General features: G+C 34.1%; 1 protein-coding gene across 3 annotated transcripts in view; it reads right to left on the bottom strand.

Moving 5' to 3' along the window:
- LOC105211048 (prostaglandin D2 receptor) overlaps nt 1–1,869 on the bottom strand; it is a 32,302-nt gene extending 30,433 nt beyond the window's left edge. Inside the window, exons 1-2 of one of the 3 annotated variants that reach the window (XM_029039498.2) lie at nt 1,718–1,869; nt 446–1,283 (exon numbers count right to left, since the gene is read on the bottom strand). In XM_029039498.2, coding sequence (XP_028895331.2) covers nt 446–699 — 254 coding nt within the window. In that variant the 5' untranslated portion in view covers nt 700–1,283; nt 1,718–1,869. Of the gene's footprint in view, nt 1–445; nt 1,509–1,717 lie in introns of all 3 variants that reach the window. The other 2 variants (XM_011182311.3, XM_029039497.2) reach the window with 2 other exon arrangements.
- Nucleotides 1,870–26,108: the final 24,239 nt, after the last annotated feature.

Here is a 26,108-nt window from a genome sequence, read left to right as displayed (position 1 = left end):
TGTGAAAAAAATGTGAAAAATCCAAAACAAAAAAAAAATATTTTCATTTATTTTTAATTCCTTTAATAAACAGTAAATTTCAGTGAAAAGAAATTTAAGGTTAAGTTTCCAAAAAAAAAGTAACACTTTTGGTTGCCAAAATCTGAAGTTCTAGCAAACAATTGCTCTTTTTTCTTCACTTCATTCTTGTTTTGCACATCACATCACACAAACTTCCGAAACGCTTTTACATGCTGTGCAAATTAACAACGCGCTGACAGCACGCCGGACACAAGTGGCCACTGGCGGCGGCGCCACCTTGAACCTCACACAACGCCAAACGGTCGCTGAACCAATTAAGTGCCGCCGCATTAATGAGCATTCGACCACAGACCAAAGACGGCAAACGGCACACGCCACAGCAAAAGAATAAACAAATAAAATAATTAACTGTAGTTGCACTTACCGCAGCATGAGCGTGTATTTGCTGTTTTTTGTCGCCTTTTTGCGCGCCAAAATAATCAATGCCAATAGATTGCCAATAACGCCGAGCAACAGCACAATGCCGCTGAATACGAAGCGGCGCCGGTTGTGATAGAGCGCCAATGGTTGTGCGACAACGCTGGGCGCTGCAGTTGAGCTGACATTCCAGGCGAAATCGCTGGCCGTCGCTGTCTCCGGATCGAGCGAGATCAAAGATAAAACGCTGGTGTTTGACATATCGGTAAATTTGCTTTAGTTATTGTTTATTGCAATTTTGCTGTTGTTGTTATTATGTTTTTGTTGTTATTATATTTTTGTTGTTGCTATTATTATTTTGTTGCTGTTGTTGTTTTTGTATTTTTATTTTGTTGTTTGTCTGTGCAAGTAGCGCCGCAAAAGCAGTTGTGTCTGTTCTCAACCAGGGCGTATACTTAATATATAGTTTATTTTCACTTTAATTGCTCCATAAACTGTTGTTGATTTTGTTTTTGTTGTTTTTTTTTTGCCTGACAGCAATAATAAAGTGCTTTGCAGCAAAACACTAAACGTTCAACTGCGGTGAACGATCACCTTTGCGCGGCCGGTGAAAATTTTAATTCACAACAATTTAATTGTTGTTGTTGTTGTTAAACATCTTTTTCGCGTTTTTTCGATATTTTTCTGCTATTTGTTTCGTCGTGTTTATTTTACTTAAATTTATTTTTTTTATTTTTTTCTAGTTGTTATACTTCTTTTTTGTTGTTGTTGTTGTTTTTTTTAATTACATCAGTTGTTGTTGTTATTGCACATAAAACATTCAAATCCACTTAAATGCCAAATAGCTTAAAAATAATTTATTAGCTACTTTACTGAAGCACTTGCTAATGCAGCGTTGCACTGCTGCAATGGACCGCAGCAAGCAAAAGTAAACAAGTTTCGTATTACCAATCGGCTGCAATTTGGTTTTTTACATTTTTGAACATTTTCAGCCAATTGCACTAAAATTTTTTAAAATAAATTTTTTCTTCAACTGTTTTCCATATGCTTATATAAGCAGGCCAATTCAACTATTTTGAAACCAAAAAAAATTTCAATTTCGCCAATAAAATTTTTTTAATAATTTTTTTTAAATAAATTTTTCTAAATAAATTTTCTTTAAAATCAAATTTAAATTTTCGAGAAAAAAACATTTATATTTTCGAAAAAAACAATTTTTATTATTTTTTTTTAATTTTAATTGCTCGCAAAAAAATTTTCAACCTCAACACAAACACACCTCCAACAGCGCGTTGTAAACAATTCACTTGAGAACAGCTGTTTTTGTTGCGCACTTGAAATTTTCTACAACCAATCGTTAGCGCGGCTCGTGGCGTACTGTCCGAGCGTGTGCCACTGGAATGCTTTAACTGCCGGTAGCGGCAAGCATAAAAGCTGCTGGAGCGACACCGCAACTGCGATAACAGCAACGACGCGCTGCACGACCGCAACAACGCGAATGCAGCGCAGCGGTTCGGCGCCGAAGTGTGCTAACGAAGCGCGCAGCCAGCTGTGATAACGCTAACGAACTCTTGGCGGTGGAGCGAAGTTGCTGCGCAGCTTGGCGACGACGTCGACTGCATAGCGAAGTAGTATATATATTTTTGTGTAGATGTATATAACAAAATATAACGGTACATACGAATATGTATTTTTTACTACGATTTCAATTAAGTCTTAAAGCTTTGTTGCTTTTGTTGTGCTTTGGCCGTTAGTGTCATAAAGGGTTGCCTGAACTGCTATTAAAGCTCACTTTGTAAGCGTTATTGCCACTAAAGTTATGAGGCGCTTATCTTTATTTTTGAGATAAAGGATTTTATGAAGCCATGAATACCAAGGAAGTAGCTCGATTTGCTATATTATACTTTCTCTTTCCCTGGTACAACTGGGCATAGAATAGGCATTAAAGGTTAGTCTTTCCAGGTTGTCTTGACGAACTCGAGTCGGTGAGAGCCAAAAACTGAACTTTCGGTCCAGGTTTTTCTGGATCATTTTAACCGAGTCCCTATAGCTTCATTCGTTGCATGGATTGGCAAGTTGGAACTATTCAATCTATATATCCTAGTCTAAATAAAGAGGGTAGCCACTGATTTTTATACTCTCACAACAAAAGTTGATAAGAGAGTATTATAGTTTTGTTCACATAACGGTTGTTTGTAAGTCATAAAACTTAACGAGTTAGATATAGGATGTGACGAGTAGAGTTGAAATCCGGATGTCTGTCTGTCCGTCCGCCTGTCCGTGCAACGGATAACTTGAGGAGGTTGGTCGAAATCGGACCATTGCCACGCCCACAAAATGGCGAAACCCACAAACACATAAACTGTCATAACTAAGCCATAAATCAAGTTATAAAAGTTTGGAACAAAGGATCGCACTAGGAAGGGGCATATTTGGATCTAATTTTTTTGGGAAACTTTCTGCAGTCGGTTCTCTTACGTACCCCACCACACCCCATGAAAATAGTTGAAATCGGATAATAACCACGCCCACCTCCCATACAAAGGTTAGGTTGAAAATTACTAAAAGTGGGTTAACTCACTAACGAAAAACGTCAGAAACACTAAATTTTGCAGAAGAAATAGCAGAAGGAAACTACACTCAGATCTTTTTGCACAATGGAAAATGTGCGTGACACTTATGGGTCAAAAACCATATCTCCAGAACTACTCGACCGATTCTAATGAAATTCGGTATATAATATTTTTTTTGACACCCTGATAACACGGGCGAAATCGTTCACAACCACGACTACTTTCCTTATAACTCAATTTTGAATTCCAGCTGATTCCTTCACTTTATAATGTATACATAAGGAACCAATGAAGATAGCGAAATAAAACTTTACACAAATAGTGCATACCATCTCTGGCTTTACTTGTGAAAAATTTTTCGAAAATACTTTTCTTTCGGACTATAACTTTTCAAGGCCCCTGTTATCGAACATGTTGAACTCCGCGCCTAAGGGTAAATTTTAACCGAAAATATGGGTAAATCTCAGCTAATTTAATGTAAATCAGAGGAAATTGTTTTCTTCCAATAGTGCATCTCTGTTCCAAAAATTATTAAAATCGGGTCACAACATCTCCTAGCTCCCATATAACTAATTATAGGTTTTTCAAAAATTCGTTGGGCTTTATTCCGCATATTTGTATTGGTTAATATGTGAGATATCTTAGCTAAATTAAGCGAGTATATAGTCTTGGATATAGTGTACCTTGCTGGTGAAAATGAATCAAATTGGTTCTGCTGAGGTAAGCCCTCATATACTATATATGACGTTTTCTATTAAACTTTATGTCGAATTTATGTGTCTAACCGTGTGTTATCTTAATAAAATTTCTTCAATAAATTGCGAGTGTAAAAAATGATCGGTTGCACCCGAACTTAGTCTTTCCTTACATGTTGTTTATCTTTTTAGTTTATACGATTTTTCTAAAACTACAAAAGTGTCGTCTTCACTTAGTTTCAATATGATATTGGTTGGCTAGGTTGGTTGGTTTGGACCCACCGAAAAGTTAACCTTTAAACATTAAGTGTGAATATTTCGAAAACTACACTTTACTACAACTATATTTATATATATTCTTAATTTAAAGAATCTCCTCTTTTCGATCATGACCATTTTAACCATAGTATACTACAGTTTCCCCCCATAGAATAACGAACGAATTGAATTCCTTACAACATTTTTCAATACGAAATTGTGACCCCAATTGAATATATGTATTTCCACGCAATGGGGTTATATCCCCACTACAAGTACCGATATAATACCGTTATATCCAAACATCACTCATTACACTGTAGAACATTCGGCTGGGTTTTGGATCAAACTAATTTTTTCCGGGAGATTGATGCATAAGTAAAAATAGTGTCTTCTTCGATTTTCGAAGTTAACCTCAAAAATCGAAATTTAGTTAGAAGTTCGAAAAAAGGACTTTTTACAAAAAAATATTATTAATTACAGGATATAGATACAAAAAAAAAATCCGAAATATAGATATAATCTAAATTTTCTTTTTAATTCGATTTTCTTCGAACTTCGAAACCAATTATTCGGATTTTGGAGTCTAATTTCGAAAATCGGAGATTGCACTTTCTTTACTTATGTCGCTATCTCCTGAAAAAAAATAGTTTGGTGCAATACCCAAAAAAGAGTCTATTTTGTCATATAGTGTTATCATACATAATATACGAACCAAATTCACATAATTCGGTAAATTCAGTTTCGACAATTAGCGTAGCTTCGTGTAATTACCTAACTAATAGCACATTTTGCTCTTTAATGTACATGACAGTTATTCTGATAAAAGCAGTTAGACACCGTTAGTTGTAACTTCGAGTTGTTCATTTCACCTTCACTTGGCCAGATAATGGCGGCGGACTTCTTCACTGTTTGTGCGCGCTTTTACTATCATCTCTTGCGCGTGCTTCGCTTAAACGATTTGTATTACAATGAGAGCCTGAAGCGTGTCGAGTATCAGCCCCGAAATCCGCGGATACGGCGTAACTTATTCCGTATATATTATACGATTTCCGGCATTTACGCGGCATTCATCACAATCCTACTCTTGGCTGTCCTTTACAATTTTTTGCGAAAATTTGAACAGTTCAGCTCACTTGACATTGTCAGCACAGTAATGGGAGTCATTATAAGATTGGTGTTTATTTCGACGTATTTCATAATATCATATCAAATGCAAAGAAAACGAACCAGCCGATTTTTAAAACATTTTTTCAACGAACTTTTCGTGTTGCAACGAAAGATCTCAGCGCTGACCGGTTGTCGTGCAGTCATGGAGACTTACATCAAGTTATTGTTGTTACTCAAAATAACACTAATTGTTTGGATTTTAATCGTATCTTCACAAAGAATCAATGTTATGAGTAATTATTTAGCCTTTCCTGTCTTCGAACTCGCCTATATTGCGCACTATGTAATCATTATAAAACTGTTAATTCTCCACAAAGTCTTAAAGAAATGGCTGAAGTATGCAGAAGTTCAATACACAGCGAAATCGCATTGCACAGCACTATGCAAGACGAGAACTGTACCGATTTCTGAGGCAATCTCTTTGTGGAGTCAAACGGGTCAAATGCTAACGCACTTTCTGAAATATTTCAATTGGTATGGAAAGCTGGTGCTTTTCGAAAATATATATTGCACCTTTCTATCGTGTCAGTTTATTGTGTGCATAATTTATAAGCAATATTATAACGGTGCGCTACTGCCAGATTTTTTTAACCATTTTATTAATATGCTCCTTATTGGCAAGGTTAATGATACGTTGAAGTATGAGGAAGATTCTTTAAACGATATATTGACGGTACTGGACGGCAAACTGTCACATCAAACCGGTTTGTGCAGCAATTGTAGAGCGCTACTAAGAGCGGTGAGTAGTATGCATACTGAAAATATAATCTAACATTTTTCTCCATATACCAGATCGATCTTCACTTCTGTTACCGGAACCTGCGTCCCAGTGGCATATATATATACGGATATTATTGGAACAGAGGATTCGTAATCGATGTTATCCAAAACTTTATTCTCTTTGGAGTTAGTATAGCACAATTTGGTTCAGATAGTATTTATGTTTGTAATTACGATCCCGATGCTTTGCGTAGACTTCAAATCAGGGCATGATATTGCATTCAAAATAACCTAACTCTGCTCTGGCATAAAATGGAATTCATAGAAATATTTAATGAAACAGTTAATGAGAGGTTCAGATCTTTTTATAAAAAAATAAAATTAAAATTGCATTAAATAAATTAATTTGGCATAAACTATGCTTTTGTGTGTTAATTTGAATTATGCCAGTTGTCGGTTCGTTTCGAGTCACTTCCAACTTTTAGCGTATCGAAGACAGGTATTAAAGGCTACTAAGAAGTGAAAATTTCCCGTTATTTGTTGAGCATACCTCTATTCGTGAAGCATTTTGCTGCTGAAATTAATTTGTCCAACATTTCATAAATAAAGCATACGATAGATGGACGTCCTCTGAGGAACTCCCTGGTATTTTATACATATGTGAACTGTAGGTTCATCGCCAAGTAAGGAAGGGCCAAGTTCGGATGTAATCAAACATTTTATACTCTCGCCATTTATTTATTTAATTTTATAAATATAACACACAAAAGGTTTGAAAACCCTAATATTAAGTATATGGGAGTTAGGTGAAGTTATGACCCGATTTCAAGTATTTTAGGCACGGCGACATATTATTAAAAGAAAGATATTCTCTCCGAATTTCTTTAAAATATCTGAGACTTACCTATATTTTCGGTAAAAAAATCTTACGTTTGATATATGGGGCCTTGAAAATGTGTGGTCCGATTTCGACGAATTTTAGAAGGGCGATGCCCCACTATAAATGTAGTATTTATGCAAAGTTCTGTTCCGATATATTCACTAGTGCTTACTATATATATTGTAAAGTAAACGATTCAGATCGACTTCAGAGTTCTGGTATATAGGAAGTAGGCGTGGTAGGGAACCGATTGGGATTATTTTCATAACATATTATAGGGAAGCCAAGAAGATATAATGAACCGAGTTTCATTGAAATTGGTCGAGTAGTTTCGGAGAAATGGTTTTTTGTCAAATAAGTGGGCGGAACCACGCCCATTTAAAATTTTGTACACCATTTTGAGTGCAGCTCTTCTGTACCTTCTTTATAATGAAATTTAAAGTTTCTGCTGGCTTTCCTTACTGAGTTAAAGCATTTTTAGTAGTTTTCAACATAACCTTTGTACTGGAGGTGGGCGTGGTTATAATCCGATTTCCTCCATTTTTGGACTATATAAGGAAATGCTTGAAAAAAAACGACTCCTGAGAGTTTCGTTGATAGATACAAAAAACTTAGTAGGGGCGTGGCCACGCCCACTTTCCTACAAAAATTACATCCAAATTTGCCCCTTCTTAGAACAATCCTTTGTACCAAATTTCACTTTCATAGCTTAATTTATGGCTTAGCTATAGCTCTTTATGTGTTTTCGGTTATCGCCATTTGTGGGCGTGGCAGTGGTCCGATTCCGCCCATCTTCGAAACTTCTTATGGTGCCAAGGAACACGTGTTCCAAGTTTCATTAAGATATCTCAATTTTTACTCAAGTTACAGCTTACACGGACGGACAGACAGACATCCGGATTTGAACTTTTCTCGTCACCCTAATTATTTCTATATATATAACCTTACACGTTTAGTTTTAAGACTTATCGCAACCGTTAGGTGAAAAAAACTGTTATATGATTTTTTTAGGCTTGGAGAGTCTAGTCTTTAAGAACAAATAATTTGGGTATCTAATCCAATCGATTTGAAAATTTTATTACGTGTGAAGAGTATCTTATCTTGATTGTTGTTTATTGAGTTTAAAAAAAAAAATCTATCTCAATTTTCCTAGCGGGCTTCATATGTTTATGTATATATTTGGACAGTACTTTGCAGTTCTTTGAATAAATCACTAGTCCTCATTGCTTCGTGCATAAATTTTGACAGCTTTCAGCTTTTTATGAGCGTCCAATTTGTCGCTGCCGACATGAGAACACAATAAAAGGATAGTTTTGGCCAAACAAGCACCCAGCCAAAATACAGAAATCGACAGAAAAAGGCCGGCCGGTCGCAAACACACACACACACACACACACACATACCCATTTTTATTTGTTTATTTATATATTTCAGATTATTCACACGCAGACAACTGTTGGCAGTACAAGGTAGAAGGGGATGCATGGGCACGCGCACAGTCGCAAAAGTAGCTGTAAATATATATACATATATGTATATATAAACAGTCCTGAGCATTCATTGTTATGAGTGCGTATTTATTTACAATAAATGAACGAGAGCTTTCATTCATATATGAAGGCACACAAATACCAAAATATTCATATTTCCACGAATGTCCTTATGTGTATGTATGTGCGTATGTAAGTCTTCTTCTTGTTTATCTAAATTTCATTCGATATTTGAGCTCGTTGTTGTCCGCAACAGCGTGTGCCAAGGCTGCGTGCCCATTCGTACCCATTTCGTACCCTTGTCAATGTTGACCCCGTTAACTGTTCGTAATATGTGGTTTGGGTTCAGTGCTCCTTTTTTATTTCCTCACGATCTTTTCGGTGTCACTGCTGCAGTTGATTGTTGTTCATGGAAGCTAATTAATTGAAATTGTTCGAGAAGTGTAAATAAACATTTTCCTACCACCGAAATATATTCGTTTGGGTGTGAAGGTTAAATTATGATAAAGTGGGTCCACCTTGGACAGGTGTTTGTGTGCAATGAAATTCAAAAGCAATGTTTAATGCGCTTAAATTCATAGATAACGGTATTTTGTTTATATCAAAGGTGTAAATGCCTACGGCTTGTTTAGAAGGTGGTCAGTAGAAAGTTGGAGAAAACTTGTAAAGAAATTCGGTATTGGGAACTAACAGGTGTTTTATTATTCAGCGTCGATATAGTCAAGTGTAAATTTTAGAAATTAAACGAGTAAGGAAAGACTAAGTTAGGGCAAACGAACATTTTACACCCTCGCAATGTATTGATGTAATTTTTTTTAAATATTAGCTCTACGACTTTGCTTCCTCCATTTTTTTGTAAATTTAAGGCTTTATTGTATAAAAGCGGTTACAAAAATGTTACTTTTGACCATATTTCTGGCAGCATGCGTGTTCCGTGACGAAAGAACTCCTAATCTTTCGAGTCGATCCAAGTGTTAATCAAGTGTCAATTTTTGACTTCTTCATAAGAACTGAAATGCTCGTTAGCTAGACCGTGTGCCATCGATCGGAACAAGTGGTAGTCAGATGGAGCAACGTCTGGAGAATACGGCGGCTGGGGTAAGATCTCCCATTTCAGCGTCTCCAAATATTTTTGACCACCTTTGCGACGTGAGGCCGAGCATTGTCATGCTGGAGAATGACTTTATCGCGTCTTTCCTCGTACTGTGGCCGTTTTTCTTTTAGTGCTCGGCTCAAACGCATCAATTGCGTTCGTATCGATCTCCTGTGATGGTTTCACTTGGCTTTAGCAGCTCATAATATATCAAATGCAGAGCATGACCTTGGCCTTCATAATCACCATTCTTAAAACGTTGAAACCATTCGCGACATGTTCTTTCACTTGGGACAGCCTCACCGTACTTATCCGAAAGCATACGATGAGCCTCAGCTGCACTTTTCTTGGAATTAAAAAAGAAAAGCAAAATTTCCCGCAAATGTCGAGAATTCGGCTCAAAAAGTGACATTTTCAGTTGAGAATAAGTTTGGGATGCCAACAGATCTCTACAAATATTTTGTTGGGTTAAAGTTGACACAAATGTCCAAAATCGATATAAAACGATATAATCGACCAGTGCTTGACTCATATATTCGGCATAAAGTCTAATAGAATAACGAAAATCATCATATATAGTATGTGAGGCAATTCCTGAACCGATTTCACTCATTTTGATCAACAAAGTACACTATGTATATACAAGACTATATGTACACTTAATTTTGCTAAGATATCTCACATATTAACCGATTTATAAGGTATAAAGCCCATCGTATTTAAAAAAAACTATAATTAGGTATATGAGAGCTACGGGAAGTTATGACCAAATTTTAACCATTTTTGGTACACAATTAGAAGAAAAAGATTCCCTCTGAATAAAATTAAATTATCTGAGAGATTTACCGATATTTTTGTTGGAAAATTACCCTGAGGCACTGAGTTCATCATATTCGATATTATATTCCAAATTCGACAATTTTTTCACAAGTGAAACCAGTGATGATATGCACTATTTGTGTAAATTCTTATTCCGCTATCTTCATTGGTTCCTTAGGTATATTATAATAAATTGAAGGAATAAGGCGGAATTCAATATTGAGTTATATGAGAAGTAGGCGTGGTTGTGAACCGATTTCGCCCATTTTTTTATCCGTGTTATCAGGGTGTAAAAAAATATTATATACCGAATTTCATTCGAATCGGTCTAGATGTTCATGAGATATGGTTTTAGACCCATTTTACATTTTTTAAAAAAGTCTGAGTGCAGATTCCTTCTGCCATTTCTTCTGCAAAATTTAGTGTTTCTGATTTTTCGTTAGTGAGTTAGCGCATTTTTAGTCATTTTCAACCTAACCTTTGTATGGAAGGTGGGCGTGGTTATTATCCGATATCAACTATTTTCATGGTGAGTGATGGAGTACGTAAGGAAAACGACTGCAGAGTTTGGTTTATATAGCTTTATTGGTTTGCGAGATATATACAAACAACCTATTTGGGGGCCGGGCCACTTCCCAAAAAAACTCATATGGCCCTTTCTAGAGCGATCTTTTGTACCAAACTTTACTTTTATAACTATATTTATGGCTTAGTTATGACACTTTATATGTTTTCGGTTGTAGTCATTTTGTGGGCGTGGCAATGACCCGATACCAATCCCTTCTTAGTGTCAATGAATATTTGTACCACGTTTTATTAAGATATTCAAGTTATCGCTTACTCGGACCGACATAGAGGCATCCGGATTTCAGCTCGCAACGCCATCGTGATCTATCTAACTCGTCTAGTTTTGTGCAACATATTACGAGAGTATAAGAAGGAAGAACGGAAGTTAGAATCCATGACATTGAATTTGAATGACTTTTCTGGAACTATTTTTATAGTTGTGTAACAACTAAAGTTCTCTCTAATACAAATTTCTTTATAAAATTAAAATTAAAATAAAAATGTGTTCGAGACTATATATAATACATTTTAGATCGAAATAAATATAAATTCAAAAATAGAAGGCATAATAATATGGTGTTTACATTTCGTTAATATTAGAATTCTGCCTTATATTAATATTTTTGTTAAATAAACAAATATTACATAATTTACAATGAAATACAAAATCTCTTAGGTTTCGATACCAAGAAAAACAGTTCTAAGAAATTCATGATAAAATAATTAAATTATTATTCAATGTTGTACAACGAATTTAGCACCACATTATCAACACACATATCTTTAAAGAAAGATTCGGTTTCGGTTGCAAATATTTAAATTTCGACGCTCGCAAAGTGCAGTGCGTAATGAACGCAAACGAAAGATATTGAATTGCATTCCTTAAATGAATGCATAAAAAATATTTTCAATTCAATTGAAAATTTTAAATTTCTTTTCTTTTTGATTGCAATGATTGAGTTACTAATGAGATTGGCATGAACAAACAATATTATTGTTCGTCGGTGGCAATTTACATATTCATACGCATATCGACAGTACGTCTATAAAATAAATGAGTGTATACGCATATAAGCTCGCATTTGCATGCTAAACGCATTGCATCAGTGAAAATATTTCGAATTTCGATTTTGAAAGAAAAAGATAAGTGGAACAAGTGAATTCCAATAACAGATTTATTAAAATGGAATGAGGTGAAGAAGGCAACGTTCAAAATAAAAGATTTTGAGAATTATTTATTTTATTTACATGGATATAGATAACGGGTGATTTTTTTGAGGTTAGGATTTTCATGCATTAGTATTTGACAGATCACGTGGGATTGCAGACATGGTGTCAAAGAGAAAGATGCTCAGTATGCTTTGACATTTCATCATGAATGATGAAACGATCTGCCACAACGTCGAATTTTCAGTGAATGGGCCCTAGAAAAGTTGGCAGAAAATCCGCTTTTTTATCGACAAATTTTGTTCAGCGATGAGGCTCATTTCTGGTTGAATGGCTACGTAAATAAGCAAAATTGCCGCATTTGGGGTGAAGAGCAACCAGAAGCCGTTCAAGAACTGCCCATGCATCCCGAAAAATGCACTGTTTGGTGTGGTTTGTACGCTGGTGGAATCATTGGACCGTATTTTTTCAAAGATGCTGTTGGACGCAACGTTACGGTGAATGGCGATCGCTATCGTTCGATGCTAACAAACTTTTTGTTGCCAAAAATGGAAGAACTGAACTTGGTTGACATGTGGTTTCAACAAGATGGCGCTACATGCCACACAGCTCGCGATTCTATGGCCATTTTGAGGGAAAACTTCGGAGAACAATTCATCTCAAGAAATGGACCCGTAAGTTGGCCACCAAGATCATGCGATTTAACGCCTTTAGACTATTTTTTGTGGGGCTACGTCAAGTCTAAAGTCTACAGAAATAAGCCAGCAACTATTCCAGCTTTGGAAGACAACATTTCCGAAGAAATTCGGGCTATTCCGGCCGAAATGCTCGAAAAAGTTGCCCAAAATTGGACTTTCCGAATGGACCACCTAAGACGCAGCCGCGGTCAACATTTAAATGAAATTATCTTCAAAAAGTAAATGTCATGAACCAATCTAACGTTTCAAATAAAGAACCGATGAGATTTTGCAAATTTTTAAAAAAGTTATCAAGCTCTTAAAAAATCACCCTTTATAATTATCATAATGCGTCAATATTGTTAGAAAATTTCCAGTTTTAAAAAGGTATATAGTTAATTAGCACAAGGTTCACTCAAGGAGTTTTCTATATCTATAAAAGCATATCCGTTAAAATATGTATGAGGGGCTTAACAAGATCATGCCAAATTCTGTCTTGACAAAAAAATATTTTTTTTACGTCAGACGACAATTTCATAATAATATTTAATATCTGGAGAAACTATGCATTTTAAAATATTTGCCCCTTATCCTGAATCCAACTGAAATTGACATTTTATATGTGAAGGTGTGAGGTTAGGTTAGGTTAAAGAGCTGATCTCTGCAACACCCTCAAGTGCCGACAAAGCGTTTTGAGCCTTTTATGAATTTGTACAAGTAGCTAATATCTAATCGGGGCAGTTCAACTGGTGAACGAAAGTACGCGACTACCTCCTCGATCTTTCTCGCTTCTTCTTTGCGAGGAGCCTGGCAATCGCACCCGCTAAATCCACGGTGACCCTTTTTAATAACTGGAAGGAGTACAGACTAATCCTTAATATTCACGTCGATGGTACACCAATACCGACTGTGAATAACACCACAAAAATTTGGGTGTTACATTTGACAGTCTGCCTCCTTCACTCCGCACACGACCGCAATAATCACTAAAGTACAGAGCCGTAACAAGATCCTCAAGTCGTTAGCCGGTAGCACTTGGTGAAAGGACAATGAAACGTTGCTGGCCACGGCCGGCCGGTCGTAAATTACGGAGCACCCGTACGGACACCTAGATGCAGCGGCACGTAGCAAAAGAAGATACAGACAAGCCAGAACACCGCACTCCAGACTGCCACAGGGTGCCTCTTGATGTCACCCGAAGCACATTTGCATAAGGAGGTCACTATGCTGCCTATTAAGGAGCATAATGAACTGCTTACCAGGCCGTTTCTACTAGGGTGTTTTCGCAGAAATCACCCATGTAGTCACTTACTGGAAGCACAACCGTCCCCCCGGTGCATCAACAGGTCACTGCAACAATACGTCAACGATCTAGCACAATACACCGACCAAACTGCGGAAAGTTTCAGGCACGCTATAAACGCCATTCACAGTGGAGCTATTAACACCTTCCTTGCCCCAGTGAATGTCGTCCTTGGAACCGAACCACCACCTTAAGCAGGCAAAGAGTTCGAGTTGTCAGGTGAAACCAGAGTGACCCTTGCGCAACTTCGTTCTGGATATTGAAGCAGGTCAAACTCCTACTTATCCAGATTGAACTCCGACATGTCCTGCATGCAATGACAATGAATGGTGATACTAATCACCACTTTACATGCCCATCCAACACCCCTTTCCCTTTGGCCCGACCTCATCGAAACAGCATGTTTCCTGGTTCTCCGAAGTTTTTCCAACCAAGATGTTTCAGCCTCAGTCTAGTGAAAGGTGGACAATGAAGGAGAAAGTGTTTCGATTTTTCAATCTCCCCTTCACCCATGCAACTTACTAAGAGCAAATAGCTCAGTAGATCTTTTGCGATCCACATTAGGCCATTGGTCGTAGTCCAACACCTACCGTTTTGATTCGAGTGGCAGAAGGATAGTGGGGCAGCAGCTTGTTTCCAATCTGATGAAATTGCAGCTTGGGTGCCCTTACGTGCAAGCTCATCGGCTTTGTTATTTCCAGCGATACCGCTATGGCCTGGAACCCAAACAAGTCTTATAACTACTAAAGAAGCTAGATGCTATTGATAGAGAGGCTATGTCCGAGTGAAGTGAACAAATTTTCTAGCGCTTTTCTTACATTTTTAGGTTCATATGCAAATAAATTAATAAAAATTCTTGTGTGAAAATCAGTTTTTGACATTTTTCACATTCAATTGTGAAAATTAAAACAACGAAATATTTATTGCTTACATATATATGAGCATAAAAAATGTATTTTTGCAGCCATAACGGTTTTTACATGTGATTTATTAAGCTAATGCGTTGACATAAATCATGCATGTGTGTGTGTGTGCATATGAGATGCGCATGGCGTATACGTAATTTTAATTTGATGCAATTATAATTAATTATGTTACTCATACGCCCCTACCGACATTAATAAGCACATTTTAGGCATATAATCATAATTTAGTGTGAACGCATATTAAAGTACGAATTTGCCGAAATTAATTATTTTAATTATTTAAACAATTTGATCTGAATGACTATATATAGTATACTATATAGTATCTATATCATGAATATATTTTGTTTGACATTTATAAGAGACACAATTAGAGCCATCTGACATTGACTTATTAAAAGTAATTAATATGGAAACTTTTGAAGTTAGCTAGGGGAAACACAAATAACTTTTATGTAAATTTTTCAAGGTAAACGCGTTCATTCAACTTGATTTCTTTTAATTAATTGAATTAAAAAGCTACATTAATTTTTTTATAAAATTTGCCAATTAAAATTTTCTACAAATGCTTGTTCGTATATATTATTTTATATATGTATGTATCTTGTATGTCTGCACGTTTGTCTATATTTTCGTCAGCCATCAATTAATGTCAAAATTGGTGTCAACGTGTAAGTTGTTATTTTCGGAACTGAAAGAAACTTGTGGTTGGGATTTGAAAGCTACTAAGTTATGCAATAGCTTGTGTAGGTAAGTATATATAAGTATATGCTTTCATTGTAATAATTTTCCTGGAAAAGAATAACGATATTGACCTAAGCATAATCAAGTTAATAATGTCTCGATTTCATGCCTCCATGCAGTACTTGGTATCATTTACTTATAATATTTATATATGTATATGTGTATGTGTAGGAACGCACTCATATAGCACATTAAAGCCATAGAAGTACATATACAAATAAATAAATATTTTTGCATGGAAGTATCTTCAATTATGCATTGTATAATATATACCTTGCGTTCGGAAAAAAATATTTTCTGATTCATGTATGCAAAAATTTTGATCGATTTTTAATTATTTTATATAGTCTATACATACTATATAATCTATACATACTATATTAAAACTTTTTTATTAAAAAAATCTAATATTTTTTTTTAAATGTACCCTTCGTTTCGCTATTAAAGCAATTTCTCGGAAATTTTAAAGTTTCTTGATGAAAACTGATATCTATATAACATCTACAACAAAGCTTGAATTCATAGAAAATGTAAAATAAATTTTTATTTTTAAGTGTTAAAGCCATACTCTTCACCACAGGATTGGTTTCTATATACTAACATAGTTATATATGTACATACATATATCAACTCACCTAGATTCGTACATTCATACATTCACAACTATAACTCATCTTTGTGCATGATTTGAGTTCATTCAACTTTTCACTGAAACACATACATACATACCTACAAATCTACATACTTAACTACTAAACTTTAAATGGCAGTCATTTGCATGCCCTCCTTCATAAAATTAATTACACGCACAGTCATTAATTTTAGTTGAAATTATTATGGTTAGGCTATTATTGGTTTGTATGGTTTACTTACATCTAACATAATAAAGATTGAGAGCATACTGTTGTTAAAAGGATAAACTACGTTAATATATTGACTTTGACATTAGATACCACTTAGAGAAATATAAAAAAAAATCAATCCAAAGTATTCTTACTGGCATTTGCTGAGCTTCAATCACATTTTCCAATTTTAGAGTTTCTATATACATAACTAAAATTTATATCTAGAGTAACTACAAACTCCATACATATTGAAGGTCAATTGGGATTCGGTTTTTTTCTTTGTATTCCGATGAGATGGCTTCGCCTTACAGATTGTTTTGGTTTCCCACATGATATTTTCAGGGCAGAGTGTTATAGAGCTATAGTTAAGTTCAAGAAGACCAGGGGGTTGTATATTTTTCATCATAAGGTTAGATCATATTTAATATTTTGCCTTAAATAAAGATAATTTAGTTCTTGAAATCATGATTTGGCGTATATTACCCAATCTCGCTATAACTTTACTCCTAAAGCCCCTTTATTAGTGACTAGCTTGTACCAAACATTTTTTTTTGGGTAAAAAGGGACTTTCGACTTATTTTCCAAAGAGTACAGCTCATATAGCAAGTATTAAAAAAAAAACTGTATATATTGTAACATACATTTCGTAATATTATTTTCTATAAATAGCTTGGAATAATAATAATTAATTCATATTACTTTATTGAAGCTTATCTTGAAACCATGCTCATTGCGTTAAACTTATCTTTCTAAGAAAATATTGAAGTTAGAAGTCTAATGATTGATGCTGTTTTCGCGAAAATGCCTTTATGATTTTATTTAAATTCCATTAATTCTTTTATTATTATGGATTACGGACATTATGCGATTTCACTAAGTCACACAGCGGATTATAAAATGCTAGAAGCAAAAGCCTTAGTGATTTGAGATTAATATTGAAAATATAATGGATCTTGAAAGATTCTATATACATATTTATAGAATATGATCAAGAGATTACAGAAATTTAACAAATTCATAATTTATCAATTATGACCTATTATTCTGCTACATACCGGCAGGTTCTGTATTTCACTTTGATATTTGGTATATTTGATGTACTGAATTTCGATTTTATTTTTCAATTTCCACATTTTTTTTTAAGTTTCACTTTTAATCAGATTGAAGAATCTGCCTCATATTGAGTGGTTATATATATAAATATATGAACAAATATACTTCTAGGCATGCGCTTAAAACCCAAAGAATGTTTACCTTCGTTAATGTTTACATTTTCGTGTTGCATGAAATTTGCTATAATCGCGTTAAGAGTATTAGTGACGTAAGGCAATAACGGCACATATTTAGCACATACATACCTAAATATAATTATAATACGTAGTCACATGCCCGTACTAATTTGCTTAATACCACGCTGCTGTCTGCTGGATGTCACTACTTTTTGTGTCCCATATTTTGCAATTCAATAAAAGGGTAATTAACTTTCGTGCCAGCTGAGCGCGAGTTGGGTGCGTAAGCGTCAACGTCTTTGATGTATGGAAATTGCGTCGAGAGAAAATACTATGTGTCTGCAAGTTCACGACGCTTGTCTTTTGGTGGCATAAATTTAATATTTTTTGGTTGGGAGAGCATTTTCTTTAACTGAAATTCATTTTAATTAAAGCTTAAGCTTTGGAAATTTAAATACAAATTGGGAGGTTTGACTGAATGAGTAAATTGAAAGAATTTTAATTTGTTTTCGAGAATTCTACAGAAATTAATAATTAAATATTTTTTAATTTCAACAAAATTTTTTTTAAAGAATTTAATGTGGTTAAATACCAGCAATCTTTCCTTAGTTTTTCCAAAAAAATTTTGTTTTGGCATCTACCGCGGAAAACCAATGAGTGTATTACAAAGTAAAAACTTAAGTATGAATCATAAATTAGAAGCCTAAGCCTTTTAAGCCTAATTTTAAAGTGGGTTCCATATAAACCGGAGCTTCGTTTCTTTAGTAATCATTCTATGACGCTGATTAGGAATAAACCCAACTGATATCACGGACAAGCAATGACTAACTGTTCACGACCTCTCAACATGAAATGAGCAGATTTCATTTTAATGACTGAACTTGTTGGACTAAGCAAATATTACAAAACTTTATCAACTTTGATCACTAATTATTAAGTGTGACATCAACGCATTGTGGTTTTACACGCTTATTATCAGCCACGGCTATAATTTTTGATTTGCGCAATAGTCATTCTTGTCAATATGAAGACCTATACATATTGCTTACTAATTGCAATCATAATTTTTATATCGCTCACCATTCTTCGGAAGATTGTGGTATCACTTGTAGTTTGCTTTTAAAATGCAAAACATACAACGCAGCTGTCAGCAGCGTGTTGACTTTTGATCGTTTAACAAGATTAGTTTGCATAATTTTTCGCACAAGCTCTTGGGACGGAGCTGCTAGCGGTTGTGTTGAATTTAAAAATTATTTTTTTGTTCTCATTTTCTCTAAAGCAGAGTAGCACACATTGCATATAGATAAATCTAGTTATAAACGATTATACGAGGTGTGTTCAAAAATTAGCGGGAATTTTAGATTTCTAATTTTCCAACAGTCTAATTGTCGAATTTTTACTAGTATACTGTTATACATGCCCCCGAAGTACGATAAAAATTTTCATTTTCATGTAAAATTTGCAGACGTGTTCGCTGAAAAAGTCAAAGACTATCCCAAAAATTGAGTTTAAAAAGTGTTTCGATTATTGGAAGAAGCGCTGTCATAAATGAATAAATAATTTTTTTTTTCAAATATGAAAATTCCCGTTATTTTTTGAACATACCTCATATGCTAAATAATCGTGAGTAAACGTATAGGTAGAATAGGAATTGCAAATGAGCACTTTGTGGTTTACGCGAACGCGTGGCGTTCATAGTTAACATGACCACAACAAGCATTAATGCGGTTTTTAATTGTTTAAAATAATAAGTGTCTAAAAGAATTGTTCAGATTAAAATATATATTTTTTTAATTTTAGGTTAAGATCGATCTAGCTGAATTTATCTATTTACGTAAGGTGTTCTAAGGAGTATCTCTCATTAGGCTGACATTTTCATAGGTTTATATTTAAAGTTCTTTGGAAAGGATGTACCTAAAATTTTAAAGAAATCGGGATAATAAATATTTTTTTGGTTAAACAACAAAAGTTTGCCAGATATCTCCTTTCCGCCCTTTTGTCTTTTAAATTTCGCGGCTATGTATAAAGCGCTACCGAGCTCGTATCTGGCAATATTATACATCTTTGAAAGGTCTTGACATAACCTACAAAACGACGCTAGTTTGGATATTGCGTTCAATAGTTATAAGCGTGTAAACATGGAGTTCACTAACGCCGAAATTCGCGGTATTTTAAAGTTTTCCTTCGTTAAAGTCAAATCCGCTAGAGAAACGTTCCGTGAGATTAATGGAGTTTTGATGGATCAGAATAGGTGAAAACGACACCATGGATAAGCCAGCCGACGGGAGACCTGTGACGACGAATACCGATCAAATCATGGAAAACATCGAGTTAGACTGGCATGTGACATCTCGTGACATCGCCCAGGAGATGGGAGTTAGTCACCAAACCATTTTAAACCATCTGCAGAAGGCTGGATACACAAAAAGGTTGATGTTTGGGTGCCGCATGATTTGACGCAAAGAAGCATCTGGACCAAATCAACGCCTGCGATATGCCGCTGAAACAGAACGAGCTCGACGCATTTTTTAAGTGGATGGTGACTGGCGACATGAAATGGTTTACATACGACAATATCAAGCGAATCACTGTAACACTTTTTATAAAGCATTGAATAAAGAGCAATAAAGCAGAAGGGAGATATTTGCCTATCAATATTATACATTATAATTTTTAACTTTTTTTTTATTATACTATGGGTTTGTCATTGTCATTATACATTTACTGATTTTACCCGTTCTAAAGGCATCTCTTCCCTTAAAAATAAACATTAGTTTCTTCTTCCAGGAGCCGCTAAAGATAAATTAAATTAAATATTGAAGAAGATTCTCTTCTTAATTCAACTATTTTTTTAGGGTTAACTAAGAAAGTGAGTTCTAGATTTTAAACTAGTCGTCAAGATATGTATGTATATTGAAGATCCTATCTTATTGGTATGGCCAATCTTTCTTTATAAAACAGTATTTTCGTGACCGAACGAAACTTGGAGTTTTGAAAAAGCAGGTAAAACATCATTCAAATCTATTGCCTAGGTCAAAACGTAAAGAAATTGATAGCGAACACTTATTTGACTCACTGTAAATATTTATATATATATATATGTATGTTAGCAATCTTTTTTTGTTGCAAGTATATAGAACACAGATCAAAAATGCAAAAAAATAGCAAAGGAAAAGAAATAAAATTATTTAAAAAAATAAAAAAAAATATATTTTAAACAATATGGTTTGCTAAATTTAGCAAACGCGCCAAATGCGGCCGCACACGTACTATTAAATAGTTAATTGATATTTGTATTTACCAACTTCTGTCTCGCTATGCACAATAGGCAAAATTGCGGTGATTGTTTGTGCGAGAATGAGCAATATTTTTTTTCGCAGAATCTGTGTGGTCGCTGCCGTTTAAAATTCAGCCAAGTTGCTGATTGTGTACGAGCAATTATTTTATATGTATCCGCAATTTTTACATAGTTTCGAATTTATAATGTATGCGAGGGTGATTCTTACACTTTTAAGGGAAGCATAAAAATTTAATTTTTATTTTTATTTATATTTTTGTTGTTTTTTGCCACTCTCATCCATGCATACCTTTGTGGAAAATAAATTGTTTGTCAAATATTTTATACAATAAATAAATCTTCCACAGAAGATAATGGCATATGAAATTGCAACTGCTGCATACAAACAAAATACTATCACAGTTGAGATGTGCATTCACATTTCGTTCACGTACTCACGCCCGAGCGTGTGGCGTTGTTATGCATGCGCAATGAGTTGTGGGCATTCTTGGCGCCCCTTTGTTTTAAACTTCGCCAAACGTATAATGTAAACAATTGTATAAATAAATAAGAAGTATCTTTGCGAAATTCTTGTTTATGATACTAAAATACATATATACCGATATATGCATAATACGCCTTGACGTCGTAATCATGGAATTAATTTGTTCAAATGCTAATAACTGTTTTCGAAAATAGTCGCATCTACAGTTAGCATATAAATTACAAACATAGGTATGCATCCAATTATTTATCAGCAATATAAATGAAAATGTTTTTAACTATGTGCTTCAGTATTCATATAAAGTGTTGAATAAGTCATAATTGTTTTACTAAAAATGTCGCTGCCATAATTTTGCAGATTGTTAACCAATAATTCACACGTTTTGCGCATTTTATCAATTATTTTTTTCAGCAATTACGTTTGGTATTGATTTTAAGATTTTTTTTGGCAATAGCTGCGATTTTAAAAGCATGCTTAAAGGCAAAAATATTTCAATAAAATATTTCAATATTTCAATATTAAAAGAAAAGAAATTGATGAGTAAATATTGGTACTAACCTCTGCTTTTAAACTAACTTCTTTTAGAATTATACTAACTTCTCCTTTTTGCAGCTCAACTTAGTGCATAAAGTTCATAAGCTCTGAACTATTCTGGTAAAGCGTAGTAAAAAATGTTAATGTAAATTAATAGATCATGGCAGCCAGTGCTTTAGTTTAATTAATAAAATATATAAAGAAAGAAAGAAATAAAATTTAATTTGTGCGCCATCTGTTTAAAGTACTGGTACTTACTAATTACTCAGCTGATCTTCAGTGAATATGCTGTGCCGCCTGTTAGTTCAATTAGATTCTTAGCTATGCACGAACAGATGTCGCCGTAGCTATTGCATTTCGGCCATCAACAAAAATAGAATTGGTGCTCCCGTAGACCTTTAGCTGGCCGGCCGATGTAATCCACTTACAAATTGACGATAAAGTGCTATTTATGTACAAATTCTGATTCATAAGCGCAGACCAAAAAAACCGCAATTAATACAATTAAGCTGGTAACACAATTGTACCCTTAAAAATGTCTGTATATATCAACTGAATGGGAGCAGGTTTCGCTTGCACAGAAAACCACTAATTTTTATATATTCAATTTATACATGAACAAAAACGCACTCAACTATTAGTTATTAATGAATTTACTAAATTTTGTAGCAAATTTAATAATAAAATTAAATTTTTCAGCAAATTTTCACTCACGACGCGTATTCTTAATTGGAACTTTTGAAATGGCGGCGGAAGTTTGACATAAGGATAGAGTTGCCCTACTGATTATTAATTGGACATAATTTATTATTTCTTAAATGTATTTTATTTGAAACATATAATATGTTATATAAAGTTTAAATATACTTACTAAGAAAATATAACATATAAATTATATATTATATATATTATGTGCAGCAGCTAGTAATTATTTATACTATGGTGACAAATTAAAATAATGAAACACTCCTTAAATTAATTAAAGTATTTTACTATACACATTAATCATTTTTAATATTTGTATATAAATAAACAATAAAGTTTTAAATACAATAAAAATATTTAATGTTGCATAAAAATTATTGAAACGGGGAAACAACACTGCGCTAAGCTTATTCCAGTTCCTTCCAACTGCTTCTGTCAGTTTCCGTTGGCGCGAGTGCACGATTTTCTGCTATTTTGCAGTGGTTTATAAAAATTAGTAAATTTCTTTAAAATGTGGCTATAAGTGCGGTATTTTCTTGATTATTTCATTATAATAAGTAATTGCGCTTTGAAAACAAGTGGAAAATATATGCGGGCGTATTAGTTGTTGGTGAAAATAGTATGGTTCGGTGAAGAAATCCAATTGATGGAAAGTGCATAAGAAAAAGTGTATTTGTATGAAAAAAATATAGAAATTTATAAAGTTAGTGTTTATATACATATATTTCAGAAGTTTAACTATCACATTTCTGGCAGTTTCAGGTGAGTGGTTTTAAGATTAAAGAATTGAAGACTAATTTATATAGAAATTCTTATTTGAGCATCTTTTCAGAGTCATAAGCTTGTGCATGTTCATATTGTATATATGAATGTATATGTACATACATACTTACGTGTATATTTCTGACGCGTTGCAAACATAAAAAGATTAAATGCTAACTGTCGGCACTTTCTAGACAAATTTTATTGTCTTCATAGCTCTTGGCAGCTTCTGTCAATACAAAATAGCGGTGTAAGAATACGCCTTACAACTTACCGGTAAATTGAAATCCATAAGAACGGATACCAGAAATGTTAGTCGAAATGTTGTAGTTGATCTTCAGTTCTTTCTGTATTGCTATTTATGTAGGTTGTGGTAACGTGGCTGGGCATAAATGTGGATGTAGAGAAGTATGGAAATTAAATATAATTTATGTGGGCGCTATAGGGCGTTTGGTGTAGATGTGGATGTAGAGAAGTATGAATATTGCATATAATTTATAGGACGCTTACAATATCGTTTGGAGAAGATGTTTGTATAGAGTAGGCCGTCGCTTCAAAATATTGGCTGTTAAAAGTCAGGTGAATTTTTCATTGTATGCAACTTTTGAATACATAAAAATTAGTTCAAAACAAGAAAAAAACGTTAACTTCGGCTGTACCGAAGCTAATATACCCTTCACAGGTGCATTTTTTTAGTAACTATGTGTTTAAGCAAATCTAAAGACGTAAGAAAAAGTAAGTAAAAAAAGAAAACATTTTACTAATTCTTTTTAGCCGGGTTGTTTGCTAGAAACATTAAGGTTATATAGTTAACCGACCTGAACAATTTTTTCGGAGATTATATTATTACCTTAAGCACTAATCCATGTCAAATTTCGTGAAGATACCACGTCAAATGCGAAAATCCATACAAGACATTGATTACGATCGTTCAGTTTGTATATCAGCTATATGCTATAGTGAACCGATCTGAACAATTTTTTCGGAGATTAAATTATTTCTATGAACAATAACTCACACCAAATTTCGTGAAGATATGTAGTAAAATGCGGAAGTTTTCCATATAAGGCCTTGATTCCGATCGTTCATTTTGTAGGGCAGCTATATGCTATAGTGAACCGATCTGGACAATTTTTTCGGAGATTAAATTATTTCTATGAGCAATAACTCACACCAAATTTCGTGAAGATATGTAGTAAAATGCGGAAGGCTTCCATACAAGCCCTTGATTCCGATCGTTCAGTTTGTATGACAGCTATATGATATAGTGAACCGATCTGAACAATTTTTTCGGAGATTAAATTATTTCTATGAGCAATAACTCACACCAAATTTCGTGAAGATATGTAGTAAAAAGCGGAAGTTTTTCTTACAAGCCCTTGATTCCGATCGTTCTGTTTGTATGGCAGCTATATGATATAGTGGTCCGATATCGGCAGTTCCGACAAATGAGCAGTTTCTTGAAGAGAAAATAACATCTGCAAAATTTCAAAACGATATATTAAAAACTGAAGGACTAGTTCGTATATATAAAGACGGACAGACAGACGGACATGACTAAATCGACTCAGCTCAACGTACTGATCATTTATATATATACTTTATAGGGTCCTAGACGCCTTCTGGGTGTTACAAACATCGTGACAAACTTGTCTGTTCAGCGTAAAAAAAGCTAAAAGGGAGAGATTTTAACTACTACTAGGGTTTTACCAATTTAGTCTCCATTCGGCAACACACATTTTTGGCATCACTGATGTGATACTGAATTTGTGGTTGTGGTCTATACGGACTAGATATTAAATAAAGTCTACTCCATTTTGTGATCCTATAATCAGTGGTCTATTGAATTTAAAAAAAAGGTATAGCCCCTTAACCAGTGTAACCCTTGAAAAATTATGCGTTTTTCGTGAATTTTTTAGAAGAAAGTAGTCGATCGATTGTTTTGAAGCTTTTTACACATAATAAGGTATATTCTTTTTTCTTTTCCTTAAAAAAAAATATTGAAAAAATAACGGAGTTATATGCTGTCTTCGAAGATATCAAAAAAAAAAGCTCACCAACTGCTGACATGATTCCTGCTGAATGAGTAGCTGAAACAAGACAATTCAAAAAGGTTATTAAAGTTGAAGGTATTTCCTATATAATGATCTTTCGATTATTAAAAAATATAAAAAATTAACAAAATGGCGTAGTTCTGAAAAAATTTCGTTTTTGTTAGGTACAAAAGTGATCGTTTTTTAATGCCAAGTTGACAATTTTCAACAAATGAAAAAAATCATAGGTCATTGTATAGTAAATATGCTCAGTTTAAATTTTAAGAAATGTCGTTTCTAGAAAAACGCGTTTAAAGTTTCGACTCTAGCGGCTTATACCTGCGAGCGGTCGTTCTTTAGAACGCTGTCATTCAAAAACTATTCAAGATACGCAAAGCAAAGCACACAATAAAAAAAAATGATTATTTGAAAATGTCATACTTGTATAGCCCCTTAACAGGTGGATATATGTAGGTATTTGAGATCATTGAGATATAATCGATGTTACAAAAAAATCTAGTTCGAGCTAAGGACTTACCGTTTGTAAATACTGGCTACTCAGTCTTGTGGTAAAAAACTACTTAAATACAACAACAACTTTTTGATTTTTAAGCCAAGTTTGAAATAAAACAATTTTTTCTCAAAAATAATATTTATTTGCTTAGACTTCCAAAGTAATTTTCAAATATACATATATA

This window comes from Zeugodacus cucurbitae, chromosome 4 (assembly GCF_028554725.1).
Source record: "Zeugodacus cucurbitae isolate PBARC_wt_2022May chromosome 4, idZeuCucr1.2, whole genome shotgun sequence".
NCBI lineage: Eukaryota > Metazoa > Arthropoda > Insecta > Diptera > Tephritidae > Zeugodacus > Zeugodacus cucurbitae.
Note: the sequence above shows the minus strand (reverse complement) of the source record. Positions and strands in the feature narration are given on the sequence as shown.